Source organism: Bos mutus, chromosome 4 (assembly GCF_027580195.1).
Source record: "Bos mutus isolate GX-2022 chromosome 4, NWIPB_WYAK_1.1, whole genome shotgun sequence".
NCBI lineage: Eukaryota > Metazoa > Chordata > Mammalia > Artiodactyla > Bovidae > Bos > Bos mutus.
The window spans coordinates 21613044-21633086 of record NC_091620.1 but is presented as its reverse complement, the minus strand read 5'-3'; the positions used below and the strand labels follow the sequence as shown (position 1 = coordinate 21633086).

Below are 20043 nucleotides of genomic sequence, written 5' to 3'. Positions count from 1 at the left end.
TGCACGGTGAGAAACGGATTTGCAAGAAAAAGCAGAAAGGGCCCAGAGGACCCCCTCAGGCCAGGAGAGAGTTTTGTCACAGAGTCAGAACAGAACTAACACCAGGTTGAAACTGCCCCCCTCATTCTTTAGCTCGTGTACTCTGTTACTTTAGCCCTGAATACAGAGTTAACTATCAGAGGACTGTTGCTTGTGCCCAAAAACTTATTAAGTTCCCATCCCAGGTGGTCCTGTGTTAGTTTTGGCTACTACTTGTAAATAAGTTCATTTTCAGCCTAGAAACCTTGCAAATAAGCAGAGATAGGGGCGGTAGAGTAAAAATAACCAATATCGATTTGAAGTTTTGTAGAAACCTTGTGAGCAAACAGAAGAACAAAGAAATGTTAAGCTTCCATTGAAGGCCAGTGGCTCCAAGAAGTCTGCAACCTGTCATGACCCTTTCATCTCGAATCCTCCCACCTCCATCTTTCCCTCAGCTAAAGCGCAGCCTGAAGGCTACTCTAAGATGGTTCTTTAAAACTTTAGTCCACCATCTTCTCAGTCTGCTGGCATTCTGGATAAAGTCACTGTAATTTGCCTCAACACCTTGACTTCTACTTGCCTGTCATGCAGCAAGCACTGCAAGCTCAGACTGGGTAGCAGTTTCCTTCTCTGCAGCTACTCCAACATGTGAGCAGCACAAACAGTGCTTTCAACAGTTCACAAGTATCATCTCACAGTCCTGGAGCTCAGCACTTCAGTGGGTCTGGCTGACTTCTCTGCTCGGTGTCTTCAGGAGGCAGAAACGCCAGTGTAGGCGGGGCTGCTCCACTTTTTATGGGAGAATCCATCTTCAAGCTGATCCAGACGGTTGGCACAACCCAGCTGCACAGGCTGAAGGACTCTTGTCCACGACCTCGCTGGCTGCCGACCAGTGGTTTTCAGCTTCTGCAGGCTCCGCTTGTTCCTTGTCTGCGGAATCAGCAACAGCAGTCGTGTCCTTCTCATGAGCCTGCCTTATCTCACACTTCTCTTCTGCTGCAGCTCTGATTCCAGCTGGAGAGACTTCTCTACTTTTAAAGACTCGGGTGATTAGATTGAGCCCACCTGCCTAATCCAGGTTACCTGTTTTAAGTCTGATAACCATACTTAACTACATCCATGTGCTGCCTTCACACCGACAGTCAAGTGAGTGTTTGATTAAATCACCAGGTGTTGGAAATCTTGGGAATCATCTTTAGAATTCTGCGTTTCGGAGGTCAGGAAGCCATGCAAGGTTTTTTGCTTTTGCTTTATATTTCCTTCATCTCTCTCTTTTTTTTTTGGTCTAGTCTTATATTTTTATATATTTAAAATAAAATTTATTTAAATGTAAACATAACATACAGAAAAGTTCATATATCAAACTGAAGAAAAAGAATAAAGTCAGCCTCCTAGAAGCCCCCTCATGCCTATTTTATGGAAATGGTTATTAAAGCCACAGGTAAAAGACATACGGGGATAATTAAGGGACATTACATATATTCTGCACATTGCATGATACTAGTGATGATTGTTAATATTTTTTCATATTTTATTTATTTGGCTGCACCGGATCTTAGTTGTGGCAAATGATATCTTTAGTTGCGGCTCTTTAATTGTGACACATGGGATCTAGTTCCCTGACCAGGGATCAAACCCAGGCCTCCTGCATTAGGAGTGCAGAGTCTTAGCCAGTGAACCACCAAGTGAGTCTCACAATTGTTAACCTTGTTGGTGTGATTATAGGCTTGGAATCACCTAAGAAAATGTCCTCAGGTAGTTGAGACTCCTAATGAAGTACCCGGGGATGAAATGGCATGAAGTGTTGGGCCTACTTGGAAATACTTCAGAACAGGAAAAAAAACAGCCAACACAAGTGGGTGAATATCTGTGATTGTCAGATCTGAGTGGCAAGTAAATCCTCTCTGCTCTCTTGTGAGCTTGGAAACTCTCATCATGTAATATTGAAATATTTAAAAAGAAGACAATAATCATCTTGTTATTAAGGTAGCTTTAAATTTTGCTTAATTTCCAAATACTGAGAGTATTTTAAAAATTAAAAAGTCTCAAAAGGAGACACATCAATGTATTTTTAGTGATTATATCTGGGAAAGGCGGACAACCAATTTCCTGAATTCAAACACTATCGTTAAGTTTCAACTGTTCTGAATCTTTCTGTAAGTGGAAGCATGTATTATGCATTCTGTGTCTGACTTGCTTTGCTCATTATTACATTTGTAAGATTCAGCCATGTTGAGGGCAGAGCACGAGTTTTCTCATTTTTATTATTGTATGGTATTCTATTTCACAAATATAACACAACTTATCCATTACACTGTTGATGGGCATATGGGTTGTTTTTAGTTTGGGGCTGTTACAAATAAAATAATGCTATTTTATTTTACTTGGCATTTCTGTTGAATATAAATCTAGGAGTGAAACTGCTGAGCTATAGGTTATGCATACTTTCAACTGCCGTAGAAATCATTAAACAGTTTTTCAAAGTGGTCATGCTAACTTGAAATCCAATCATCAGTGTATAAAATTTCTAGTTACTTTACATCCTTCCCAATGCTTGATTGGGAAGATCTCCTGGAGAAGGAAATGGCAACCCACTCCAGTACTCTTGCCTGGAATATCCCATGGACAGAGAAGCCCGGTAGGCTACAGTCTGCTGCTGCTGCTGCCAAGTCACTTCGGTATGTCTGACTCTGTGTGACCCCATAGACGACAGCCCACCAGGTTCCCCCATCCCTGGGATTCTCCAGGCAAGAACACTGGAGTGGGTTGCCATTTCCTTCTCCAATGCATGAAAGTGAAAGTGAAAGGTGCTGGGAGCCACCACGGGAGATCCCACCCATGACAAAGGTCATGCGGAAGAGAACCTGACAGGCAAAGGTGGGTCAGGCCTCGAGGGACCCCCTGAATCTGCTCGAGCATCTACCCCAAAACCAGAATCTGTCTTAGTATTTTGTGCCTTTCACCAACTCTTCTGTCATTAATAGGGGGCTATCTCCGACCACCTTTCTCTGGAAAAGGTCAACTTAGGGCTTTAGTTAATAAGTCTCCTGGGCATGAAAGGAATATTTCTATTTTAATCCCTCTGTTGGCATTCTAGCTTGCCTGACAGGTTTATCCATACTCTTGCAATTAACACACATGACTGTTCACAACTCCCCAACCTTGAAAGGCATGGGAAGCCAAAACATTCTAAAAGTCCTAATGAGCATAGAGTCCTTTAAGGGATGAAAAATTATTAGAATAGATAGTACTGGTAAAGGGCTTCATCATTGGGCCAATGCTTGCTGCCAAGTGCCCGTATCCCTTATCCATTGTGTACCTGGGAGTGCATTAGTTAACATAGTTGGAATGTAAGAAAAACAAGTAGCAGCCTTGGAATTAACCACATCAGACCTTTGAGCTAATTGGTTCCTTCTTTGTTGTGATCCACTGCACCTTTGCTCCGTGAGAATGTAACTCTGTTTAGTACATTCTGAGGCTGGGAAAAATAAAGAAGAAACACTTTAAGGGAAAACAAGTTTTCTGGCTGATCAGCCTTTATCAAAAAAGGGTCATAAAATGTCCACAGGCCTCCAAGGCCAGAAGATATGGTGCACAACATTGTTTATGGGAAAGGTATGCAGAAAAAATCCTGGTTTTGATAAAGACAAAACAGATGTAATGTTTGGGCTGACTCTGTATGACTTTGCATCTTTCATTTCCCTCTATGTACAAATCAAGGTATAAAAGTTCCTTTTGAAAATAAAGTTATGGGCCTCGCTCACCGAAGCTTGGTCTCCCCGTGTCGTTCTTTTTTTTTCTTTTTCCTCCTTTTCTCTCTCTGTTCTTCTTTCAGGATGACTCCTTGGGGCACAGGGGCTCTCTGAGTTCACTTTTTTGCCTGGGCTTCTAAGACCCAATCAGGAAGGCGCCCTGCGTCTTCACCAGGGAGGGGGCGTCCTGCGTCCTCACCCCACCGAGAGGGCGCCTGTGGCCTCCATGAACAGAGCAAGTTCTGTGCCAGGAGCTTTATTGGCTTTCTGTGTTAATCAAAGAAGATCAAGCCCTGCTCTCTGCTTTGCTATCTCCTTTTGCCTAGGCCGTCATTCTGAGGGTACTCCTGGATCCTGCTGGGGCTGGACCCCGGCAGAAAGGGAAGTCATTCAGTCATGTCTGACTCTTCGCGACCCCATGGACTGCAGCCTACCAGGCTCCTCCGTCCATGGGATTTTCCAGGCAAGAGTACTGGAGTGGGGTGCCATCACCTTCTCTGGCTACAGTCTATGGGGTCGCAAAGAGCTGGACATGACTGAGCGACTTCACTTTCTTTCTTTCAAAGCTTGATACAGTCTTTTTAACTTAGCCATTCAGGTGGATTTGTAATGGTTTCTCATTTGGTTTTAATTTGTATTTCCCTGGAGACTTTAAGGTTGACCATGCTTTCATGTATTTATCTGATACACATTTCTGTCAAGTGGCTGTTCAAGTCTCTGGCCTATTTCTCTACCAGGTCAGGTATGATTTTCTTGTTGAAATAAGTTATATCACAGTAACATATATTAATAATATATATAACATGTATATATAATTTGTTGGACATAATATACTATAAATTTCTTTTCTCAGTTGGTGGCATACTTTTCAGGCTCTTAATTTAATGTAGGCAAACTCATCAATCTTTTCTTTTAGCGTTGGTACCTTTTGTGTCCTATTTAGAAAATCTTTGCACAGAGAGAGCCACTGAATCTATTCCTTTGAATATGACTCTCAGTGACCTCAGAGGATCAGTTCCTGGAGAGTGATGAGGGAAGAGACCAGGCTGCAAAAGCTTAGTACAGAACTCAAATGAAAAAATTTTAAAAACTGGTTATAGATGATTTGGATTTTTCTCTCTCTTTTTATATTGTTATTTTATACCTATTTTTTTGGTCTGTGGTGTTAAGCAAAAAAATAAGGCATTCCTGGTGTCTGCCTTGTGTTTTCTCCCCAGAGCACTCAGGAAGAGTTTACTTCAGTGGACTTTCTCCCACTGAAAATGTTTGTTTATTTGAACCTAGTTTTTTTTTTTTTTTTTAATTAGAGTATAATTGCTTCACAATGCTGTATCAGTTTCTGCTGTACAACAATGTGAATCAGCTGTAAGTATACATATATCCCGTCCCTCTTGAACCTCCCTAAACCTAATTTTGAAATAATATCATTCTTACCATATGACCCAGATCTGTAATGTGGTCCGTAAATATTTAGCATCCAATAAGTCTGCAAATCTTCCTCTCTTTTCCTGGGGTAGTGAAAGGGGGAGACAGAACAGATTAAGTGGGTTAAGAATGGACAAAGGTGACTGTAATATTTTAGGTCAGAGAAAGCAAGAACAATGTGGGAATGTTGTGCAGAGAGACGGTCACTCCGCTCCCTGAATACCCTTCATCCAAACCCATAAATACTGGCTTTAACACATTTGTCTAAGTCAATCAGTCTCTGCATACTTTTTTATCACTGGCAAGAACCAAGACCCACTGAATTTAAGGTTCTAATGCTTTCGCTCTTCTCCTTCTCACCAGTACTGGTGAGAGGTAGAATAGAGTACAGAAAGTAGGAGGATATAAAAACAAATATGAAACTGATCGAGATTCTTTTAACATTAAGATGAAAAAACCCTAATATTAAAAAAGTGTGAGATTCATGTAAAAAACAAGTGGCCTAAATTTGGAAACAGGATACAGTGTCCAATTTCTTTGTGTGTCTTTAGTAAAAGTTCTTGTCCATAGCCAGTGCCTATGAACTATGTTTGGATCAAAATAAGGCTGAGTTATACAGGATTAGGCAGTAATGGATTTTTATGTAAAGCTAGGAATATTTCAGGTGGAGGGTGTTCAGCTGAAAACCAACTACTCTTTTCTCACAAATCCACCTGGGATTACAGCATCCCACCCTTGGCACCCCGACCAGGGAGACCAGAAGTGTGGTCTGGGGGTCCTGGATTTTGTTGTCACAGGAAGAGCTCCCAGAGGACTCAGAGGTCCTCTGCCTCCGTGACTTTCAGGCTCAGCTCCTAGATTTCACTGGGGGTGGACTCGAGCAACTGACACTCCACTTTCATCTGCTCTATATCTCGGGACTCTGGTCACTCATCTTTGGAAAACCTCTGATCCAGCCCTATCCTCATATTTTCCAACACAGAATACATGGCCCAGAGAGGGTAAGTGACTTGCCCAAGATCACACAGATGTTTGAAGACAGAGCCAGTCTGGGTCTTTCCCACCTGCCTCTCTGCCATGTCCCCTGGGTTTAGACACAACTATGTCCCCTCACCTCCCCAAGTGTCACTGGAGATTCAGAAAGCTGAGTTATATATAAACATATAAATTTTATCCTAATAAGTCATTTGGTTCTGAACCTTTGGCTATACAACCCAAATGGGTGGACTTATTCAGCTTCTTCACGGAATGGCCCCCCCTCAGACAGCCCGCAAAGCATCTCAGGAGTGAAGCTGCAGAGGCTCCACTGCTCACAGCATCTTGCCTGGCCTCCTCCACACAGCATCCTAATAACCACCTATGTGACCGAATCCACTGCTCATCCCTACCTTTGGTCTCAGCTCACACCATTCCTCCTTCCTGGCCTTTTTCCTCCCCAAGGCTGCCTCTCCTCTCAGTGTGCAATGTCTGCCCCACTTTTCCCTGCAGGTGGCTCTGCCAACCTGGCTTACAGTCACCTCTCTGCTTTGATCCTCCACACCCTGCTTCCCAGGCCACTCGCCTGGTTCTAGGCATCTGGGTTCTGTTATGTTATTGATACTTTCCTATGTGAGTCTTACCTCTCTAACCAGATTTAGGAGACTTGAAGGCAGGGTCCCTCGCTTACAACTCTGTATTCACAAGGCCTTGCTCAATAGACCACCATGGAGAAGAACAAGATCATTTAATGGGCATGAGGGATGGAGGCAGCAAGCTGAAGTCAAGAGAAATGAAGGGGGAGAAAGAAAGAAGGGGGAGAGAAGAGAAGGATATAAGAGGAAGGAGGGTAGGGGGCAGTTGTAGAGATGACTGAGAATGGAGATGGGGTCTTTAAAGAGTTAAATGAGCTAAAATGAGGTCATTAGGGTGGATTGTAATCCAATATGACTGATGTCCTTATAAAATGAGGTCAGAATACACACATAGGGAAGATGACATGGAGACACAGGGAGAAGACGGACATCTAAAAGCCAGGGAAAGGAGCCTCAGAAGAAACCAGCTCTGCAACACCTTGACATTGGACATCTAGCCTCCAGAATTGTGAGAAAATAATATTTGTTGTTTAAGACACCCAGTCTATGCTATTTTATTATGGCAGCCCAAGTGAACTAATACTCAGTGGGATAGGAGATGGAGGAGGAGGGGTGGAAGAGCGAGGAGGGAAAAAGGAAAGAGGAGAGAAGTGGACCTCAGTGCTCCTCAGTCCTGGAGCAACTACTGGGTTAAAAAAAAAAAATACGCATCAGAGACTCCCTGATGGTCCAGTGATTAAGACTTCACCTTTCAATGCAGAAGGGGCAGGTTTGATCCCTGGTCGGGGAGCTAAGATCCCACATGGCCTCTTGGCCAAAAAAAAAACAAAACACAAAACAAAAGCAGTACTGTAACAAATTCAATAAAGACTTTAAAAAAATGGTCCACAGCAAAAAACTCTACAATCAGACCCTCATGATCATTCAGCTGTCCATGGTTTTGTCTCTAAATTTTTTTCTCTCTCTGAACCCAATTTTATTTTTTATGCTATTGACAATCAAAATTTCACAGCCAGAGATTATGTGCCAGTTTCTACAAAGCATAACAACTTCTTTCATTTAATCCTTGTTGCCTAGCAACTAGTCTTCCCACCATGCTTTGCATGATAAAATGTAATTGTCAGTATCTTGGTAGAAAGGTAGGAGAGAGCTGATACTGCCTAATAGTAGGGTCCTGACCTCTGAACCACAAACTTTTATTTCCAAAATCCAGAAAAAAAAAAAATTAGAATAACAGAAGCATCCTTAATTCTTTGGAAGAAAGTTCAAGGTTCTTGTTTCACAACTGGGTTTTGAGGCATGTGGAATAATTAGGGGAAACACTCCACAAAGCAAAGTAAGAACACCTTACCAAATGAAAACTGTGAACGTGAGGAAGTTTGGGGCACTGAATTCTCATTTTTGCATTTTTATCAAGCACATTCTATCTCACAACACATCCAGCACCAGGTCAGGTGGCAGTGGGATTACAATGCTTTTGTCATCAGTGATGTCCTGGGAAAGTCAGGAACACCCAGAAAAGCCCACCTCTGACTTGTGTGCAGGACACAGAAGACCTGTACCCTTGACATCACCCTCCTGTTGTGGTTATACAATGCCTGAGGGAGTAGGATGTGAGGAGGTGAGTGGGGAGAGCTGTTGCTGCCCTGGACCCATCTGAGGCATGGAGGAACAGCTGGGTCAAGATCAGGCTCTGCCATAGATTGGTGCAGCCACTGTGGAAAGTGGTATGGACAGTCCTCAGAAGATTAAAAGTAGAACTTCCATCAGATCAGATCAGATCAGATCAGTCGCTCAGTCATGTCCGACTCTTTGGGACCCCATGAATCATAGCACGCCAGGCCTCCCTGTCCATCACCAACTCCCGGAGTTCACTCAGACTCACGTCCATCGAGTCAGTGATACCATCCAGCCATCTCATCCTCTGTCGTCCCCTTCTCCTCCTGCCCCCAATCCCTCCCAGCATCAGAGTCTTTTCCAATGAGTCAACTCTTCGCATGAGGTGGTCAAAGTACTGGAGTTTCAGCTTTATTATCATTCCTTCCAAAGAAATCCCAGGGCTGATCTCCTTCAGAATGGACTGGTTGGATCTCCTTACAGTCCAAGGGACTCTCAAGTCTTCTCCAACACCACAGTTCAAAAGCATCAATTCTTTGGCGCTCGGCCTTCTTCACAGTCCAACTCTCACATCCATACATGACCACAGGAAAAACCATAGCCTTGACTAGATGAACCTTTGTTGGCAAAGTAATGTCTCTGCTTTTGAATCTAGCAACCCCACCTCTGGGTATATATCCAGAGGAAATGAAAATAGGGGCTTAAAGAGATCTTCACTCCCACTTCACTTTAAAGTTCTTCTAAAAAAAAAAAATCATTCAATTTTGGTTGGTTCACTTGGTTCATTTCCAAGGCAAATCATTCAACATCACAGTAATCCAAGTCTATGCCCCAACCACTAATGCAGAAGAAGCCAAAGTTGAATGGTTCTATGAAGACTTACAAGACCTTCCAGCACTAACACCAAAAAAAAAAAAAACAAATTAACAGCATAGGGGATTGGAATGCAAAAGCAGGAAGTCAAGAGATACCTTGAGTAACAGGCAAATTTGGCCTTGGTGTACAAAATGAAGCAAGGCAAAGGCTAACAGAATTTTGTCAAGAAAACATACGTCACAGCAAACACCCTTTTCCAACAACACAAGGGATGACTATACACATGGACATCATCATATAACCAATACTGAAATCAGATTGATGATATTCTCTGCAGCTGAAGATGGAAAAGCTTTATACAGTCATCAAAGACAAGACCAGGAGCTGACTGTGGCTCAGATCACGAACTGCTTATTGCAAAATTCAGGCTTAAATTAAAGAAAGTAGGGAAAACTGCTAGGCCTTTTAGATATGACCTAAAGCAAATCCTTTATGATTACATAGTGGACAGGATGAATAGATTCAAAGGATTAGATCTGGTAGACAGTGCCTGAAGAACTATGGATGGAGGTTTGGAACACTGTACAGGAGGTGGTAACCAAAACCATCCCAAAGAAAAAGAAATGCAGGAAGGCAAAGTGGTTGTCTGAGGTGGCTTTACAAATAGCTGAGACAAGAAAAGAAGTGAAATGCAAGGGAGAAAGGGAAAGATACACCCAAATGAATGCAGAGTTCCCGAAAATAGCAAGGAGAGATAAGAAAGCCTTCTTCAACAAACAATGCAAAGAAATAGAGGGAAACAACAAAATGGGAAAGGCTAGACATCTCTTCAAGAAAATTGGAGATATCAAGGGAGTATTTCATGCAAGGATGGGCATGCTAAAGGACAGGAATGGTAAGGACCTAACAAAAGCAGAAGAGATTAAGAAAAGGTGGCAAGAATACAAAGAACTATACAAAAAATATCTTAATGACTCAGATAACCACAATGATGTGGCCACTCACCTAGAATCAGACATCCTGGAGTATGCAGTCAAGTGGGCTAGGAAGCATCACTATAAACAAAGCTAGTGGGGGTGATGGAATACCAGCTGAGCTATTTAAAATCCTAAAAGATGATGCTGTGAAAGTGCTGCACTCAATATGTCAGCAAATTTGGAAAACTCAGCAGTGGCCACAGAACTGAAAAAGGTCAGTTCTTATTCCAATTCCAAAAACAGGCAATGCCAAAGAATGTTCAAACTACTGTGTAGCTGTGCTCATTTTACATGCTAGCAAGGTTATATTCAAAATCCTTCAAGCTAGGCTTCAGCAGTATATGAACTGAGAAATTACAGATGTACAAGCTGGGTTTAGAAAGCCAGAGTTCAAATTGCCAACATTTGTTGGATCATAGAGAAAGCAGGAAATTCCAGAAAAACATCTACTTCTGCTTCATTAAAGCAGACTACATTGCTTACTAATTACTTACTACAGACTACATTACTACATTACTAATTACAGCATACTTCATTGACTACATTAAAGCCTCTTACTGTGTAGATCACAAAAAACTGTAGAAAATTCTTCAAAAGATGGGACTACCAGACCAGCTTACCTGTCTCCTAAGAAATCTGTATGTAAGTCAAGAAGCAACAGTTAAGAACCAGACATGGAACAACTGACTGGTTCAGAATTGGGGAAGGAGTACATTGAGGCAGTACATTGTCACCCAACTTATTTAATTTATATACACAGAACATCACATGAAATATTGAGCTGGTTAAATCACAAGCTGGAATCAAGACTGCCAGGAGACATAGCAACAACCTCAGATGTGCAGATGACACCACTCTAATGGAAGAAAGTGAAGAGGAGCTAAAGACCCTCTTGATGAAGGTGAAAGAGGAAAGTGAAAAAGATGACTTAAAACTCAATATTCAAAAACATAACATCATGGCATCTGGTCCTATCACTTCACAGCAAACAGAACTGGAAAAAGTGGAAGCAGGGACAGTTATTTTCTTGGGCTCCCAAATCACTGCAGATGATGACTGCAGCCATGAAATTAAAAGACGCTGGCTCCTTGGAAGGAAAGCTATGACAAACCTAGACAGCATATCAAAAAACAGAGACATCACTTTGCCAGCAAAGGTCTGTACTGTCAAGCTATGGTTTTCCAGTAGTCAAGTATGGTAGAGAATTGGACCATAAGCCTTGGACCATCAAGGACCAATAACTGATGTTTTCAAAATGGGGTGCTGGAGAAGACTCTTGAGAATCCCTTGGACTGCAAGATCAAATCAGTCAATTGTAAAGGTAATCAACCCTGAATATTCATTGGAAGGACTGATGCTGAAATGCCAATATTTTGGCCACCTGATGCGAAGAACTTACTCACTGGAAAAGACCCTGATGCTGGGAAAGACTGAAGGCAAAAGGAGAAGGGGGCTGCAGAGGATGAGATAGTTAGATAGCATCCCTGACTCAATGGACCTGAGTCTGAGCAAACTCCAGGAGACAGTGAAGGACAGGGGAACCTGGTGTGCAGCAATCCATGGGATCACAAAGAGTCGGACACAACTTAGTGACTGAACAACAGCAGCAACGGCAATGAAAAATAGGCCTGAGAAAATAGCTTGGAAAATTCTGAAAAAGAACTTTGATAATGAGTACGTACTTTACAAGTATGAAAACTTATTATAAAATACTATAATTGTTACATTAGACCAACAACTAATGTTCTAGTATATAATAAATCCCATATATATTTGAACAAACCTAATATTTAGAACATGCCTGCTAAGTTGCTTCAGTCGTGTCCAACTATTTGCGACTCTATGGCCCACAGCCCACTAGGCTCTTCTGTTCTGGGATTCTCGAGGCAAGAATATTGGAGCAGGTTGCCATTTCCTTTTCCAGGTGATCTTCCTGACCCAGGGATCAAACCCACATCTCTTGAGTCTCCTGCATTGGCAGGTGGGTTCTTTCCCACTAGCACCACATGGGAAGCTTGTTTAGAACATAATATTCAGCAATAAATTTAAATACATAGGGGATGGATTAGTCAATAAAAATACATCAGTGTTAGTTATTTGGATATGGCAAAGCTAGATCTGTTCCATGCTTCTTATATCCAATTAAACACACACAGATCCAGCATTTACATATTAAATAAGAAACCAAATTAACCCAACACAAAGGGGAGGGAGACAAAAAAGGAACTGTAAAAATTGACTTTGACAACAATAAAAAAGTAAAAAACGTCAATAACTCTCGATAATGACCCTAAAAATAGAATTTAAATGCCAAATTTTGCTTTGAAAAAATCATTTATGAGGTTTATACAGTTGGTATCAGTAAGATGAGGCCAGTACAAGGAAAATAAAATTATAAAACAATCTCTCGGCTATAAACAGTGTGGCAATAACATGTGACTAGCTCTGTAAGACAGATGCTGTTATTTCCATTTTGTTGATGAGGAAAGTGATGGCAGGCAGGCAGAACAGCCATCAATAAAAAGTCTACAAGTAATAAATGCCAGAAAGGATGTGGAGAAAAGAGAATCCTCTTACACTGTTGGTGGGAATGTAAACTGGTGTGGCCACTAAGGAAATTAGTATGGAGGTTCCTTAAAATACTTTAAAAATAGAATTGCCATATGACCCAGCAATCCCATTCCTGGGCATATAGCCAGACAAAATTATAAATCAAAAAGATACATGCACCCTAGTATTTATTGCAACACTATTTACAATTGCCAAGATATGGAAACAACCCAAATGTCCACTGATACATGAGTGAATAAAGAAGATGTGGTGTAATGTGTGTGTGTGTGTGTGTGTATACACACATATACACACACAGTGGGTTACTACTCAGCCATTAAAAAGAATGAAATAATGCCATCTGCAGCAGCAGGAATGGACCTAGAGATTACCATGCTAAGTGAAGTTTGAGTCAAAGACAAATGTATCACTTCCATGTGGAATCTAAAATATGACACAAATGAGCTCATCTATGAAACAAAACCAGACCCGCAAATATAAAGAAGAGACTTGTGGTCGTTGAGGGGGGGCGGGGGGGCAAGGAGGATTGGAAATCCAGGATTGGCAGATGTTGACTGCCTCATCTGTATAGCACATGGAATTACATTCAATAGCCTATGATAAACCATAATGGAAAAGAATTATGAAAAAACATGTAACTGAGTCACTTTGCTGTACAGCAGAAATTAAACACAACATTGTAAACCAACTATACTTCAATAAAATTTGGGGGGAAAAAAGTGATATTGCGTTACTTGGCTCCACCAGGCTCAAGGCGGAGCTGGATTTAGGCTCATTTTCCTCCATTCTTTTCCTAGTCCTGCCCCTGGAGGGCTCAGGTCCCCTTCCCTCTCACCTTCCACCACTAAGGGGATTTCTGGTGACCCCTGGTTGGAGAACGACTCACCAGGATGGGCTCCACCAGCTTCCCCTCCGGCATGACTGAGCGGTTCATCTTGGCAATGCGTTCCAGTGTAGCCAGGGCAGCCTGAGTGTTCCCGGTGGAGACATTGAACCGAGCAGATTCAGGGATAAACTGGGCATAGGTGACAAAGAACATCAGAATTGCAACTGCTGTGGACCCCAGAGATACGACCATCACAGTTTCATACACTACACCATCCCAGTTTCCAGAGAAGTAAGGATGCAGCGAGCTTTGTGGCAAGAATACAGCAGGTGCACTCGTGCAGTCCTGAGAGAACGAGAAGTGGCCATCTCCTTGCCATCGTCCCGTCTAGGGTGACAGTGGATTGATACTAAGCTGCACACCAGTTTGGCCCAACCAACCTAATACCATGAAATTCTTACACCCAATCTGTAAAGACCTGCCTCCCAGGGCTCTTTCTACTGCTTTACTTTTTACTGATTTTCTACTCCTCCATCACCTAGGCCCTCCCCAGGAACCCAAGAACTCTCCACAGTGCAGGAACCATCCCAATCACAGAGGGTTTCGACCCACTGATGGTGGCATACTCTGAACACCACACTCAGAAAACAGCACAGCCTTCCACTGACACGAGGACCTTGAGAATCAACTTGAAGGGCCCCCTGCTCTTGGTGCCTCACCCGATGAAGACCAGTGGCTTCTTCCTCAGCAAAGCATCTCCCCCAGCAGTATCCTCTTCCCCATTCCCCAGCCAGAGTGCAGTTCAGGTCATCCTTATCACCCACCAGGATTAATCTGATTGTTTCTAACTGCTTTTCTGACCTTTTCCATCTTCCCTCCCACCAGCCTCCACAAAACCCAGTACCTGTTCCCCAGCATGCAACCCTTGCCACGTCGCCAGGGCCCCTGGTCGTCCAGGCTCTTTGTAACCTGGACACAGGCCTGTCTTTCCAGCTGGCCTCCCCCCAGCACCCCTCACTCTACAATTCACTGCCTGCCTGATCTCCCCCAAACATATCCTGCATTCACAGCTTCATGACTGGGCTTGTGCATTAAATCTGCCAAAACACCCTTTTCTCATAAACCGACAGAGACAGATACTTAAATAAAGGAGAAAGATCCTGGGCATGAGAAAGATATCTGTAGGCCAAGAAGGCCACTGGGCCAACCAGAGGGGAGGTCAAGAGGGAGCCCACAAGCTTCATCACCTTGAAGGCCATGATGAGGATGATGCCAGGGATGGAGGCAATACGGATAAGCCAGCGCCACCCGATGGTGGGGACGACCACGGAGGCCAGGCCGATGATGAGCAGGGAGCCAGCCAGCCAGAAAACCTGGGGGAGAGAAGGAAGGTTAAAGCCCTCCTATTTTCCAATAGTCACATGTGGATGTGAGAGTTGGACTATAAAGAAACCTGAGCACCAAAGAATAGATGCTTTTGAACTGTGGAGTTGGAGAAGACTCTTGAGAGTCCCTTGGACTGCAAGGAGAGCCAACCAGTCCATCCTAAAGGAAATCAGTCCTGAATATTCACTGGAAGGACTGATGCTGAAGATGAAACTCCAATACTTTGGCCACCTGATGTGAAGAACTGACGCATTGGAAAAGACCCTGATGCTGGGAAAGATTGAAGGCAGGAGGAGAAGGGGATGACAGAAGATGAGATTGTTGGATGGCATCACCAGCTTGATGGACATGAGTTTAAGTAAGCTCAGGGAGTTGGTAACGGACAGGGAAGCCTGGCATGCTGCAGTCCATGGAGTCGTAGAGTTGGACACGACTGAGCAACTGAACTGGATTACATGCACTCCATACCCCCACTCCAGGAGCGCCTCAACCTGCATTGTAAGAGGATGAGATGGGACAGAGGCTTTGCTTGAGGAGCGGCCCCACCTCCAGGACTGGATGAATTGGTGAAGTTATTCACTTCTCCATGACTCCATTTGCTTGTCTACAGATAGGAGGCTCAGCAACACAGGGGGACAGCAATGCCATCAAAGTTTAAAAACACCTCAGGCCCAAGACATAGACTTTCTTTTCTTGAATAAATACAGTCACTGGTTCATAACTCAAGGTACAAAGGAGAGCACTGCGAATGGATTCCTCTTTTCTCCCAGTTTCCTTCCATCCAGTTCCTCTTCTCAGAAGAAACCAGTATCACCAGTTTCTTCCATCCTTCCGAAGCTGTTCTCAGTTCAGTTCAGACACTCAGTCGTGTCCGACTCTTTGCGACCCAATGAATAGCAGCACACCAGGCCTCCCTGTCCATCACCATCTCCCAGAGTTCACTCAAACTCACGCCCATCGAGTCGGTGATGCCATCCAGACATCTCATCCTCTGGCGTCCCCTTCTCCTCCTGCCGCCAATCCCTCCCAGAATCAGGGTCTTTTAAAATGAGTCAACTCTTTGCATGAGGTGGCCAAAGTACTGGAGTTTCAGCTTCAGCATCAGTCCTTCCAATGAACACCCAGGACTAATTTCCTTTAGGATGAACTGGTTGGATCTCCTTGAAGTCCAAGGGACTCTCAAGAGTCTTCTCCAACACCACAGTTCAAAAGCAACAATTCTTCAGCACTCAGCTTTCTTCACAGTCCAACTCTCACATCCATACATGACCACAGGAAAAACCATAGCCTTGATTTTGTTGACAAAGTAATGTCTCTGCTTTTCAATATGCTATCTAGGTTGGTCATAACTTTCCTTCCAAAGAGTAAGCATCTTTTAATTTCATGGCTGCAATCACCATCTGCAGTGATTTTGGAGCCCAGAAAAATAAATCTGCCACTGTTTGCACTGTTTCCCCATCTATTTGCCATGAAGTGATGGGACCGGATACCATGATCTTCATTTTCTGAATGTTGAGCTTTAAGCCAACTTTTTCACTCTCCTCTTTCACTTTCATAAAAAGGCTCTTTAGTTCTTCTTTACTTTCTGCCATAAGGGTGGTGTCATCTGCATATCTGAGGTTATTGATATTTCTCCTGGCAATCTTGATTCCAGCTTGTGCTTCTTCCAGCCCAGCATTTCTCATGATGTACTCTGCATACAAGTTAAATAAGCCAGGAGACAATATACAGCCTTGACGTACTCCTTTTCCTATTTGGAACCAGTCTGTTGTTCCATGTCCAGTTCTAACTGTTGCTTCCTGACCTGCATATAGGTTTCTCAAGAGGCAGGTCAGGTGGTCTGGTATTCCCATCTCTTGAAGAATTTTCCAGTTTATTGTGATCCACAGAGTCAAAGGCTTTGGCATAGTCAATAAAGCAGAAATAGATGTGTTTCTGGAACTCTCTTGCTTTTTCCATGATCCAGCAGATGTTGGCAATTTGATCTCTGTTTCCTCTGCCTTTTCTAAAACCAGCTTGAACATCTGGGAGTTCACGGTTCACATATTGTTGAAGCCTGGCTTGGAGAATTTTGAGCGTTACTTTACTAGCGTGTGAGATGAGTGTAATTGTGCGGTAGTTTGAGCATTCTTTGGTATTACCTTTCTTTGGGATTGGAATGAAAACTGACCTTTTCCGGTCCTGTGGCCACTGCTGAGTTTTCCACATTTGCTGGCATATTGAGTGCAGCACTTTCATAGCATCATCCTTCAGGATTTGAAATAGTTTCACTGGAATTTCATCACCTCCACTAGCTTTGTTCATAGTGATGCTTTCTAAGGCCCACTTGACCTTAGACCTATTCCAGGATGTCTGGCTCTAGGTGAGTGATCACACCATCGTGATTATCTGGGTCGTGAAGATCGTTTTTATACAGTTCTGTGTATTCTTGCCACCTCTTGTTAATATCTTCTGCTTCTGTTAGGTCCATACCATTTCTGTCCTTTATCGAGCCCATCTTTGCATGAAATGTTCACTTGGTATCTCTAATTTTCTTGAAGAGATCTCTAGTCTTTCCCATCCTGTTGTTTTCCTCTATTTCTTTTGCATTGATCCCTGAGGAAGGCTTTTCTTATCTCTCCTTGCTATTCTTTGGAACTCTGCATTCAGATGCTTATATCTTTCCTTTTCTCCTCTGCTTTTTGCTTCTCTTCATTTCACAGCTATTTGTAAGGCCTCCCCAGACAGCCATTTTGGTTTTTTGCTTTTCTTTTCCCTGGGGATGGTCTTGATCCCTGTCTCCTGTACAATGTCAAGAACCTCCCCTGTTCTAAACATATACAAGCTAATGAGGATACGTTTTGTTCTTTGCTTAAAATGGTAACATAGTATAAATATTTCTCAATTCTGCTTTCTGTCCTGAAAAATTTATCTTGAGATTATTTTATATCAACAAAGAGCATGGCAGCCACCCTCATGAGTTGGGAATTAAAACAGGTCCAAGTGTTATCGTGAGCATTATTTTCCCAGTGGAAGATGAAGAATAGATGATAACTCCATTCCACCTCACAGAGATGGAGAGAAGATAATACTTTAAAAGACCCTTTGGGGGGCCACTTACAGGGTAACTATTTCATCACCAAGGAAGTCTATTTTTAAAACAGCAAGAATATTTCAGAAAGTGGTAAGAGCTATAAAAGAAAAAAGTAATGTGAGAATGACTTGTGTGATCAGGGATGATCTTTCTGAAAAAGCAATGTGTAAGAAGGCCAGTAAGAAAAAAAAAGAAGGCCAGTAAGAAGCCACTGTAGCAGACCGGGTAACAGCATATGTGGCACTGAAAAAGATTTTAGTAGTGAAATGATAAGAAAAAAAAATTTTTTTTTTCCTGTTTGATGGATTTGGCACATGTTTTGGAGGTAAAGGCAACAGGATTTGCTGTTAGGCACTGCACCAGGACTTCTGTGGTAGCTCAGTAGTAAGAAGATGCTCTTCATTGTAGGTAAATATTTTGGGGCGGGGAGGGGCAGGCGGTGCAAAGAAACATCAAAAAGTTTGTTCGGTTTTTCCCTTGCAATGTTATGGGAAACCCAAAAGAACTTTTTGGCCAACCCATTAGCCACCTAAAACCATTGGATTCATCAATTAGATGACCCCAAAAGACCCGGAAAATAAAACCAGCAATGAGAAGATAAGACAATGTCATGACATGGGATCATGACAAAAGCAATGGAAGTAGATGGAAGAGAAAATGTCCACAGGTGAGCCTGAACCAGATCACATCTATTAAATCACATTCAGTGTAAAACCCAACCCCTAACTATTGAAAGTGTGGGCATTTATCTTGACAAAGATAAGCAGAAAGCTGGGAGGGATATAAAGAGTTAGCATTTGTTTGCCTACATTTTTTATTGTTGTTGTCTAAATTTAGTGTCAGAAAAATCAAAAATAAAATTTTAAATATTCTCCTACTGCTTTATTCATTGCCAAATATATTAATATATTTTTCAGTGGGAAGGGTCATCACCTTCCTGGGTCCTCTGAAAGTCAGGGCTTTAGGATAAGGATGACATCAAAGATGGTACAAGGGCACCTAGACTGATGGAGCTTCTGGATGCAAAACCTCTAGTCAGTAGCCAGCAGGGGTCTGAGGAGCGGTGGGAGACATCCTCATCTTCTCACCTGGGGAAACGGCTCAGCTGGGAGGAGGAGATTACAAAAGCGCTCACAGGCACGGGCCAGTTATGCACACTACTGTCCACAAGGGAGACTCTAGAAGGGGTGCTGAGAGTGTGCCTCCACTGAAGACTCAATGGGGAGAGAAAGTTCATACCAGATGCATTCCTGAGCGGCTGTCATTCTAGTGAAACCAGCCAGTGGACTGTTTCCTGGGGAAGGGGTTACTGTGCTCTAAATGCTGCTGCTGGATTAATGGATGATAGAAGTCCTGGCTCAGAAAGCCTTGGAAATGACCTTTGTGGTCAAGCATCCCTAATGCTTTCTGGCTGGTACCAAGTACCAGGAGTGTGCTGATCAAAGGACCATCAACTGACCAGGAGAAAAACTGGGATCTGAAGACTGGGTAGAATTTGGCTTCACTCACCTGAGACAAGGGGAGCATGTAGCCTCGATATTTTGTAGGCAAGAATTCCGTCTTTATGATTAGCCTAAACAGGAAGGGGGAAAACACAATTATGCTTTCATAAAGCCAAATAACTCATCTTATAAAACAGTCATTGGACTTCCCTGGTGGCACAGTGGAGAAGAATCCACCTGCCAGTGCAGGGGACACAGGTTCAATCCCTGGTCCAGGAAGATTCCACATTCTGCAGGGCAACTATGCCCGCGTGCCACAACTACTGCGTGCCTAGAGTCCATGCTCTGCAACTCAAGAAGCCACCACAGTGAGAATCCCGAGCATGGCAACAGTGATGCCTGCTCACAACTAGAGAAAGCCTGCACAAAGCAATGAAGACCCAGCACAGCGAAAATTAAACAAACATTTCTTTAACAAAAAAAATCATAATTTTTCTTGTTTCTTTGATAAACAATTCAGAAAAAAATTTCATCACTGTAAAATGATAGAAATACATATGTTGGTC

The 20043-nt window shown here is 42.9% G+C and overlaps 1 protein-coding gene across 5 annotated transcripts in view; it reads right to left on the bottom strand.

Moving 5' to 3' along the window:
• SVOPL (SVOP like) overlaps window positions 1–20043 on the bottom strand; it is a 95435-nt gene that overhangs the window by 45398 nt on the left and 29994 nt on the right. For all 5 annotated transcript variants that reach the window (XR_011463949.1, XM_070369209.1, XM_070369210.1 and 2 more), the window contains 4 exons: window positions 19545–19608; window positions 14824–14949; window positions 13637–13765; window positions 5208–5281 (listed from right to left, as the gene is read on the bottom strand). Coding sequence is in view for 4 of the 5 variants with exons in the window: in XM_070369209.1 (XP_070225310.1) it covers window positions 5208–5281; window positions 13637–13765; window positions 14824–14949; window positions 19545–19608 (393 nt within the window). In the remaining variant the exon portion in view is untranslated. The remainder of the gene's footprint in view (window positions 1–5207; window positions 5282–13636; window positions 13766–14823; window positions 14950–19544; window positions 19609–20043) is intronic.